Raw genomic sequence first — 10,907 nt, 5'->3', positions numbered from 1 at the left:
AAATCAAATTAAATAATTAAACAACCGAACCTCAACCTCCATCCTTAATCATTAATTGTCACTCACTTAATGTCAATCATTATTAAACCAATAAAAAAATACTAATCAAATATAATTGTTGCATTATGGGAAGTAATGAGTTGTCCTCTCTATTAAACTCTCGCCTAAAAAGAAGAATAAGGTAGACTCAATTGAAATCGCCACCAATAATCGTCTTTAGCATGTAATTAATTACTGATTTAATATACTATTTTATCAAAAATTTAATTAAAAATATTCATCAATTATATTAAAGTGTTGTACGCATTAAAAATTTGTTATCGAGTTGATATGATATTAATATCATATCAATTTTTTATATAAAAACTAATGCTAAATTTTCAAAGTGTATGTTACATTCAGAAAAAAAAAGATATAACTTTCACATGGAAAAAATGAAAAATGTCATCCTTTATTATCATTGTCATCAAAAGTATGTCATCTTTTTTTAAAAAAATATATTAAAATAATATTCAATCATATCTTTTATCCCTAAAATACTCTTATTCTAATATTGTTAACTGCTATCATATGTTATAATAAACTGATTGATTTCTTTTATTTAAATCGATCAAAATTATCACACATATGATATTATCATACCAAAATAATCTTTAGTAACTTGGTAAGAATTTAAAATTGTTCTAACTTGATTGAAACATCTTATTACTTTAGGATAGCACTAATAATTTTTTTTCGTACTCTTCTAATTTTGTTTATGCTAAAATTTTAGGATTCTAAAAATATTTAAATCATCAATTTTGATCAAAATTCATGGATGGATCTAATTAGTCAAGTTTAGTCTAAATCAAATTTAATAGCATTCTACCCACCTGACTTTCATCATGTCCCAAAACTCTTGGCTGATAATCTTCATCGGTCTAGATTATAAATAATTCACAAAATAAATTAATTTTCATTATTTTTGACACAATATCATATCTAAACCTAAACACTTCTCATTCACTCTAGTACAACATCAATAGTTTTCTTGCACTCTAGTACAATACCAATAGTATCAAATCTAATAGGTTTCTTCCACTTCCCTAAGGTGCATCATATCCAAAAACTTTTGACTCATGACCCCTACCAATTTCGAGAAATTATTTTTTAAAAGTCAACATTCATTACTTTTGACTCTTATCGATGAGTTTTGATAAGAATTTATTGATGGTTTAAATGATTCCGAAATTTTAGCATGTACTAGATTAAAGAAGTTTAAGAAAGATATTGGTGATATCTTAAAGTGAATTAAAGATTGTTGGTGCAAGAAGACCTCTAAGATTTTGATGTTTATTTAATAATACGTGTAATGGAGTTTGATCAAAGTTGACCTAGTTAAGAGAGAAGTCTAGTCAAGTCAAGGTTAACCAAACGACTTTACAAAGTTCGATCAAGTCAAGGTTGACTGGATGGCTGACAAAGGGCAAAGTTCAAGTAGGTCAATGGTGACTAAAAACTTGGCAAGAGGAAAAATTGTAAAAGAGTGAATCTTAGGTAGTGAGAAGTCTTGGATGAGTAAACTTCAAGAAAAAGGAAATTCATAATGAGAAGTCTTGGAGGAATAAACTCCAAACAAAAGGAAAATCCTAATGAGAAGTCTTAAAAGAGTGAACTCCAAACAAGCGTGATCGAAGCTAGGTTTTTGGTCGATCGTGCACGGTTGATCGGACCAATATATTTGATCAATTGAAGTATAGTGTTTTATATTACTACTTGATTGACGTTGTTCTTGTTGAGATTGCCTTTCAGGCGTGTCACCCACCACCTAGCTAGCAAGTTGACCGTTGAGGAAGAAGAAAGGAAAACGACAGACTCCATGGTCCTAACGAGCTCCAAAAGGTTGCAAGAATAAGAAGAAAGTGAGGACGGAGTCTGGCTTAATCGTTCCGATGCTCAAGTCAGTCATTGATCTGAAAAAGGAGGAGGAAGCAAAACTAGTAAAGGATATTAATTAAGTGTATGTGATGTTCATGTGTACCTGTATCTGAAAAGAGCGGGAGTTATATAGAGGGCAGTGAGAGAATAAGGAAAACCTATTTTGTCTTAATTAAGGAGAATATCCTTGACTGAAGATTCTGTCAGAGGAAGTATCTCATCTAATTAAGGAGAATATCTCATCACCGCTGCAGTAGCAAAAAGTCATGTCATTCATCTTAATACGGTATTCATACTGCGCTATCATGCCTCATTAATGGAGGAGTAGGTTAACTATCCTATCACATGATCGTCTGTGTCCTTCTGGTGGTAGCCTACCCAATCACTTAATAGAAATGATTAGAACAAAGCTGGCTGGGAGTTTAAGCAAGGCACTAAGGGAGTGGGGCAGGGTCGGTAGAGGGAGCCCGAATCCGAGTCGGGAGTGACGAGAATCAAACCTTGAGAGAGGTCGGGTGTGAGATCTCGAGGTAAGCCCAACGCCGAGTCGGGTGTTTGACCCCTACCTGAGCAGTCTTCTGCGCTGAGCTTGGGTTCTCGAGTTGAGCAATATACTAAGTTGAGGGGTGGCCGAGCTGGGGCATAAAGCCTAACGCCGAGTCAGGTGTGGAAGCTCGAGCTGGTGTAATTTTAAGCTGAGTCGTATGTTGAATAGTTATTGGGCCCTGACCGGGACAATTTCCTGATTTGGGATCGTCTGCCCTGTTGGGTCTAAAGAATGTCCACATCTCCACAATGACATGATATTGTCCACTTTGGGCCTAAGCCCTCATGGTTTTGTTCTTGGGCTCTCCCCAAAAGGTCTCATGCCAATGGAGATACTTTTCATCCTTTTAAACCCATGATCTTTCCCATGTGTTTTAGATGTGGGACTATGTTTGCACCATTGCAACCCAACAATCCCCCCCCCTCAAACAAAGGACCACTGGAAACTCCGCTACCATTTCTCATGGTCCGGCTGCCATTTCTCATGGTCCGGCTGCCATGTCCCTCATGGTCCGGCTGCCATGTCCCTCATGGTCCGAGCCTCTCCTACTTCCTTTGTTTTTTCTGAGGGTCCCCACATGGTTAGATTTGGATCATGGCTCATCCGGTGGTTAGTCCGGTGAAGAGCAACCTCGCTCTGATACCAATTGTTGGGTCTAAAGAATGTCCACATCTCCACAATGGCATGATATTGTCCACTTTGGGCCTAAGCCCTCATGGTTTTGTTCTTGGGCTCTCCCCCAAAAGGCCTCATGCCAATGGAGATACTTTCCATCCTTTTAAACCCATGATCTTTCCCATGTGTTTTAGATGTGGGACTATGTTTGCACCGTTGCAACCCAACATGCCCGACCTAGCTGAGTACTAGGTCAAGGTTGCCAAGCTGAAGCGTAGGACCTATCTAGTCGTCTTTGAGAGCATGTTTCTGGTCTGATGTGCCATCTGACGTGCCATCGAGTTAGGCCGCATCTTGACCTTCTTGACCCGGTCATATTGACCCATAATAGACGTGTCCTAATTAGGATAAAATACTTAGGCGATAGTCTGACTAAGAAACTAACTTGGAGTTCTAAGTCGAGACTAGACAGTCTAACTGTCAGAATAAATCATGCATGTATAACTGTTCTTACTTTGTTTTGCATGATTACTATTCTTGTTATACTAACCCGATTTTGCAGGTCAATAAATTGGGATTGACTGAAAGGTCGTTCAGTTGATCGATCAGTTCAGTCGACTGAACAACAGGCGACTGAACGTTCAATCAACTGAACTAGACATATAACTACAGATCTAGCCGAAATAAGTAAAGAAGGAAAATGACGTTCAATTGACTAATAAATAGGTTCAATTGACTGAACCCATTTGGAAATATCAGATCGGATGAGATCGAATCGAGCAACAAAGGAAATTTCGGAGATCAATCGATCGATCAGAAGGATCAATCGATTGAATAAGCAGATATGACAGGAATGATCAGATCAAAGCACACAAGGCAACTTAAGGTTGAGTTGCTTGGATGATTTAGTCGACTGAAAAGGAATAGTCGACTGATCACTCGACCGAATGTCACCTATAAAAGAAGTCTCAAGATCCGAAGCTCATCATCAATTCTGAATGACCTATCCATCTTTCCTACTGCCCTACTTGTGCAAGATTTCCTACGCTATGAGGCTCACCAACAACCTACATTCTTTCTTTATTGTTGGTAAAAGTCTTTTCTAGCATTTTAATTCAAAGAGGTAGTAGTGTGTTACTACACTCTTTATCCTTAAATAAATTTTGCTCCTTCTTCGAAAGTTTTCGAAGAGGAGAACTTTAGTGAATTGTCCAATCGGATACGGTCTAAGGGATTGTAGGCCTTGTAATAATAGTCGTTGGACTGTGAACCAAGTAACTACCCGAGTCTTTCATATTTATCTTTCCATTGTATCTCTGACTTGGTTTTGTAAAAGAAAAGAATAATTTTTAATAAACAATATTCACCTCCTTCTCTATTGCTATTTTTGGTCCTATAGAGATATCTAGATTCACATATGATATTGTATCAAAGTTAAAGAAAGTTGAATTTTTTAAACAATTTCTTTAAATTGATATGGACTATGAATCAATAGTTTTTAAGACACTGTGAGACTTAAGAGAGTGAAAGGAACCTATTAAATCAAGTTTGGACTGAATTTGACTTGTCTAGATCGATCCATATGTTTTGATCAAACTTCATTAATGGTTTAAGTGCTTCTAGAATCTTGAAATTTTAGCATGAATAAGATCAAAACAGTACAAAAAAAAATTATTGGTGTTGTCGTAGAGTGAATCAGAGGTGTCTAGTTTGGGATATGACATTGTATCAAAAATAAAAAAGACTAATTTTTTAAAACAATTTTTCCAAACCGATAAGGGTCACGAGTTAAGAGTTTTTTAATATGGTTAGGTTTAGAAAAGTGGAAGGAACATATCAGATAAGATTTGGACTAAATTTAACTTACGTAGGTCTATCAATGAATTTTGATTTAACCTCATTGATGACTAAAATATTTTTGAAAATTTAAAACTTTAGCATAAACATTATTAGGAGAGTGTAAGAAAACTATTAATATTGTATTAAAGTAAATCAGATGTGTGATGTGTCTATGTTTAGATATGATACTGTGTCAAAAAAATAAAGAAGGTTGATTTTTTTGACTAATTTTTTTAGACATTTAGATGGTCAAAAGTTTTTAGTCATAGTGAGATTCAGGGGAGTAAAAGTAACATATTAGATTTGATTTAGGTCAAATCAGACTTATCTAGATCCATCAAAATTCATGACTTAAATATTTTTGAAAACTTAAAATTTTAGCATGAATAAGATCAGGAGAATCCAAAATGCAAGGAAACTATTGATATTGGCTTAGAATAAATTAGAGGTGTTTATCTCTAAATCTGATATTGTGTTAAAAGTTAAAAATAAATAATTTTTTTAATAATATTTTTTCCAATTGATAGGGATCACGAGTTAAAAGTTTTTGAGTATGATGAAACTTAAAAAATTGAAAGGAACCTATTGGACTATATCTCTCCGCTTCTAAAACTGTTTTCACCAAAGTAGCTCTAAGTTATTTTTTTTTATTTTCTTGTTTCCTTTTTAATTTTGTTTTATTTTCTCTTCTTTATCTTATAATTAGCTATCAAAATAATTTTAAATAACATTTTTAAGTTGTTATTTATTATTATTATTTTTTTAAGGTTTAAAATTAAAATTAAAAATATAGATAAATTTAGGGGAACAGGTGAAATGACGTGAATTTAAAATAAAATTTAGCTCTTTAGGATATGTCATTTAGTTAAAATTGATGAATTTAAAAAGTTTAATTTTTTTTAAAATAATTATAAATAAATTAAAGAGTCATTCAAAATGAGCAATATTAATTTGATATGAATCTCAGGTTTTTTTAAACTTTATGAACTAATTAAAATTTTATGTTATTTTGTATTTTCTATTTTTTTGTTAGTTTTTTTTTTCACTTTTCTTTTTTTCTTCTTGTAATTAGATATTAACAAAATCGAAAACTAAAAAAATAATTTTTTTAACTTTTTTTCTTTTGTATTAAGTTCTTTTGTAATTTTTTATTTTTTATTATGATATAAATATAAATAAATCTAGAGGATCACATTTAGTATAATGATATAAATTTAGAATAAAATTAAGTTTTTTTATGACTATTAATAACTTTTAGTCAAATTTAAAATTTTTTTAAAAATTATAAATAAATTAAAGAGATTATTCAAAACGAACATATTAATTTGATATAAATCATAATTTTTTAAGATTATCAATGAAAATAATTAATTATATTTATTTATCTTTATTCTTTCAGTTCAATTTAGATTGATTCAAACAAATGAAAAAAATATATTTTTATTTTAATTTAGGGGTAAAATAAGTGAAAAAAGTGTATATAATTAAAGAAGTGCCTTTGTTTCATTCATAAATCCTGTGTGCGCCTCCGGTCGAACGTGGTAATTATTAGGTTAAATTATTTTAATAATTTAAAAACAGACATTCTCTTAATTTTTATCCATTTTTATAATAAAAAAATTGAGAATAAAAGGCTCTTCCTCTGATTCATTGCAGACCTGCCAATTCCCTGACAGGCAAGAGTGGCACAGAGAGTTGCCATTCCACATTCCTAAGCTTTCTCTCTCCTCTCTCTCTTTCTGTTTCTCTCTCTCTCTCTGCTTCTCCTTCTCGGTGGCTTCTCCTCAGTACGATAACGGATGGAGGACAGCAGCAATGTCGGGTTCTAAAAGATCCTTCTTCCTCTCAGCTTTCGACTGCTGTGCCGCGAGGGATTCGCGCTGACCCTGAGTTCGGCTCTTGTTCAGTCTTCTCGGTGGAAAATTTCTAGAGATCGATCGGTTCTGCTTAGTGCCTTGGAAGTGGGTTCCCGGCGCGCATGCGAGATCTCCACCGGAGGTCCTACCGAGGTCTGTCATTTACCCCCCTTTTGCTGATCGAGCAGTGAAATGCCGACAAAAGTGTTTCCCTGATCGCGAGGATCAGATTTGGTGGATCGATCCGATCCGAGCAGCGACGGTCTGGAAAAGGCGATTCATTCCTTGAACGTAAAATCTCTAGTTCTTCTTCTATGATTTGTAAGTCGAAGAATCCATAAGTTGAAAGAATGGTACTTGGTGTTTGTTAAATATTATTGCCTTTGGTGATTCCTTTGGTTTTGGAATATTAACCTGCGAGTTCGCATCATCGATCTAAGAATATTTTCTTGCAGTTTTTGCAGAGCAATGAGCTTTAGGGTTGCTGTAAATGGCATCGTTAGTCCCGGGCGTCCTGATCAAGCTCCTGCAGCATATGAATACTGATGTGAAGATTGCCGGAGAGCACCGTTCATCCCTTCTCCAAGTTGTGAGTATTGTGCCTGCTCTTTCTGGAAGTGATCTCTTCGCCAACCAAGGGTTTTATCTCAAGGTCTCTGATTCTTCCCATGCAACATTTGTTTCCCTGCCCGATGAGCATAATGACCTTATCTTAAGCGATAAGATCCAACTTGGTCAATTCATTCATGTCGATCGCCTTGAGGCAGGCTCTCCGGTTCCCATTCTTAAGGGTGTGAGGCCTCTCCCTGGTCGTCACCCCTGTGTTGGGAACCCTGAGGATCTTGCTGCCACCAGTTCTCTCTGTTTTCTTGCCATGGACAAACTGAAGCCACCCGACGACTCAAAGAACAGCAGCAACACATCTACAGAGAATGAAAAGGGAAAATTGGTGACATCCAAGTCAACTGTTAACACACAGGAAGCAGAAAGAAGAAGGATTTCGCTTACTAAGTCTACGTCTCTGCTCTTGAAACTACCAGTCAATGGCAAATTGGACAAGAAGGGCACGAATCAGCGATCAAGATCAATCAACTCAAGGTTTATACCTTCATCTCCGAGTAGTGTCTATTCTTTGCCTGCATCTTTTGAGAAATTCTCTAGCGAGATTAAGAAGCATGCAAAAGCTAAAGGAGTAGAGAAGCCGGCATCATCTTCAAGAGTGAGTCCGTTGGAGAAGGCAGCTTCGATGTTGAAAGTAACATCTGCTGGCAGGAAGTCTGCCTCTGCAAATTTCCTGGCAAATTTGGCTCCAACCATTGAATTAGGATCAAAAACTTTAAGAAAGAACTGGGAAGAGAATCTGGACACGAAGGTCAGAGATAGTTCAACCTCGAAAAATTCCAAAGCTACAACAAAATCCAAACTTAGAAGTGCTTCTGTGAGTTCAATATCTAACTCAATCTAAGTTATTCCTCATTTGTGTACCTTGAGCAGCTGCCATTCACTATAACTATGATTTCAATGCTCAATGGCATGTAAATAGCTACTTTGATATCAGAGTTTATGCTTTCATTGCAAATATTTATGTTCTTGCGCTGATCAGATAGCCACTGTGCCTGTCAATATATAACACACTAGTTTTGTTTCTGCAAATTTATAATGACTATTCTTCATTTTGGTCACTTAGCATTAATTTTCTGATTCACAGACCCCTGGACAGAAATCATCAAAAAAGGAGAAATCTTTACCGAAGGAGGATAGCAAGATTCAAACTCCTGCAAAGAAGCTGATTGCTAATGGTGCTGCAGAGGATTCTGGTAAAACAACTAAACATAATCCTGTTAACAGCCCAAGTCTTGGTAACTTGGTGAAGGTCGAAACAACTAAAAGAAAGTGGACAGATGGTGGTGTTCCATGGCAGTCACTTCCATCGTCTTTAGCAAAACTGGGGAAGGTATGCTAAACATTTTATAGTAGCTCCTAAGTGGTCATGGGACATGAATCATTGTAAATCTCAGGAGCTCTTCAAGTATAGGGATGCAGCGCAACAGGCTGCTGTAGAGGTTTTGCAAGAAGCTTCTGTCGCAGAGAGCTTGATCCGTTGCTTGAGGTAAATGAATTTAAACTGTGCATTTCTTACTCATGAAAGGTGAATCGAGGGAGATTGACAACGATAAACTATAAGTTAATCAGAGTGCTGCTTACTGGGCTTTACTGCGCATGCAGCATGTACGCGGAGCTCAGTGGCAGTGCCAAGGAAGAAAATCCGCAGCCGGCCGTGGAGCAGTTTTTTGCCTTCGATTCCTCCCTATCGCGTGCCGCCGGCGTTGCGTACTCTCTCTCCAAGTTCAGGTCTCAATTCGTAGCCGGAACCTCGTCGGACGCAGCCGCTGGCCCAGTTCCAGAAGAAGCACTAAAAATCTCCGCCAGCAACCGCCGCCGCGCCGCCTCCTGGGTCGACGCCGGCCTCGCCACTGAGCTCTCCCCCTTCTCTCTCTACAACCGCAAGAACCCCTACGCGGCCTCTTCTGCGACGGCGACGTCTGTCGTACTCCAGGTTGCATCGAAGACTTCCCCAGCAGCGGCGGCTGCGACCTCCAAGGCCTCGCTCCAGTCGAAATCCAGGTTGTCCGCGGCGCCGTCGAGCAATGGGAAGACGCGGGGGCTGGCGCCACCGTCGCTGCTGCCAGAATGGGAGCGCGGCAGAGGGCTGGAAGAGGGGGTGGAGTTGGCGCGAGCACTGAAGGAGGATGCGCAGTCATGGTTCCTGGCGTTCGCGGAGAGGTTCCTCGACGCGGACGCGGCTGCCCTGGGGCCGTCCGATCGGGCGCAGGTGGCCGCCATGCTGCCGCAGCTCAAGAAGGTGAACGACTGGCTGGAGGCGATCGGCCAACAGAGGAAGGAGGGAGACGCCGAGTTGGAAGAGGACGCGGAGGAAGGCGAGGGTCCCACCGGCGTGCCGTCGGAGACGGTGGAGCGACTGCGGAAGAAGATCTACGAGTACCTCCTCACCCACGTTGAGTCGGCCGCGGTAGCGCTCAGCGGCACGGGCCCGACCCCGGCACTGCCCCAACCTGCGTCGGGGAGCGGAGGGCGACCGAGGCGGAAGGGATGACAGATCGGCGGCCGCCGGAATGATGAAGCATATGACGGCCGTGTTTTTTTTGTTGGTTTTGTGGTATCGGTATACGCGGCGAAATTCCATTGCTCGATAATATGGTCTAATTACACAAGGGTTTGCATCTGATCTCTTGCACAAGGGTTTTGTTGGAAGAAGGAAAAGATGAATTGTATAAAAGTTGAGATAATTTTCTTTTATTTATTTAGAATTGTGTTGCATTCAAATATTCCATATTAACGATTAGAATATAGAACCTTTTCAATCGATACCTTATCATAGTTGTGTGAAACCTCATGGGCATAAAATGACTTAACCAAATCAATAATAAAACCTACCAAGAGCCTATAAAGTTCAACAACAAGTTGGATAAAAAAGAAAGCAACTTGCTCAAGGTCCCTATTTAAGTATTCTAAGTTAGATTGAACTTCCTCTTAAACTTTAGCATAGTTTTGATTTTAGTTCTTCATGCTAAAGTTAGATAGATCGGAGGTAGCAACCACACCCCTTAAGTCCTACATTTTCTAAGGTTTATTATGCATCCCAAAGGTCTTCATCTAGTTGTTTTCATATGCTGTGTTGGAATTGAGCTTTAGCATGGTATCAAAGTTAATCTCTTACCTCTAAATGCAAGGACCAAAGAGGGAAAGATATATCCATTGATTTAAGTTGAAGCCATGGGATGGCCGATAAAAACAAACTCCACACATTTTGTCCCGCATAGCTATAAGATGTTAAAAGATCTTCTTGGATAACATATATAGTTCAAACGCTCATTTTAATTTAATCAACTCAAGTAAATAAGATCACACATTTGTTTGCTAATGAATAATTTCTATAGTTGATTCAATCCAGATTTAATCTATTTGTGAAATCGTATCCTAAGTAGTCATATTATGATCAAGATATTTTGATATGTTGAGCAAAGTTTTAAATTAGGTTTTCCTATATTATTGATTTTTGTAACTACTAATCTATATAACTTTATGTTGATGCTTAGTTAAATATCCATGCC

At 37.8% G+C, this 10,907-nt stretch overlaps 1 protein-coding gene across 1 annotated transcript; it reads left to right on the top strand.

Moving 5' to 3' along the window:
• Nucleotides 1-7,264: 7,264 nt before the first annotated feature.
• Nucleotides 7,265-9,889, top strand: LOC141811853 (uncharacterized). The gene is made up of 4 exons (XM_074699921.1): nucleotides 7,265-8,212; nucleotides 8,483-8,728; nucleotides 8,793-8,884; nucleotides 9,001-9,889. The coding sequence occupies exons 1-4, from the start codon at nucleotides 7,265-7,267 to the stop codon at nucleotides 9,887-9,889; spliced, it is 2,175 nt and encodes a 724-aa protein (XP_074556022.1).
• The last annotated feature ends 1,018 nt before the right edge of the window (nucleotides 9,890-10,907 follow it).

Source organism: Curcuma longa, chromosome 17 (assembly GCF_044706935.1).
Source record: "Curcuma longa cultivar G26 ecotype Majalengka, Jawa Barat chromosome 17, ITB_CL_G26_1.1, whole genome shotgun sequence".
Taxonomy (NCBI): Eukaryota; Viridiplantae; Streptophyta; class Magnoliopsida; order Zingiberales; family Zingiberaceae; genus Curcuma; species Curcuma longa.
Note: the sequence above shows the minus strand (reverse complement) of the source record. Positions and strands in the feature narration are given on the sequence as shown.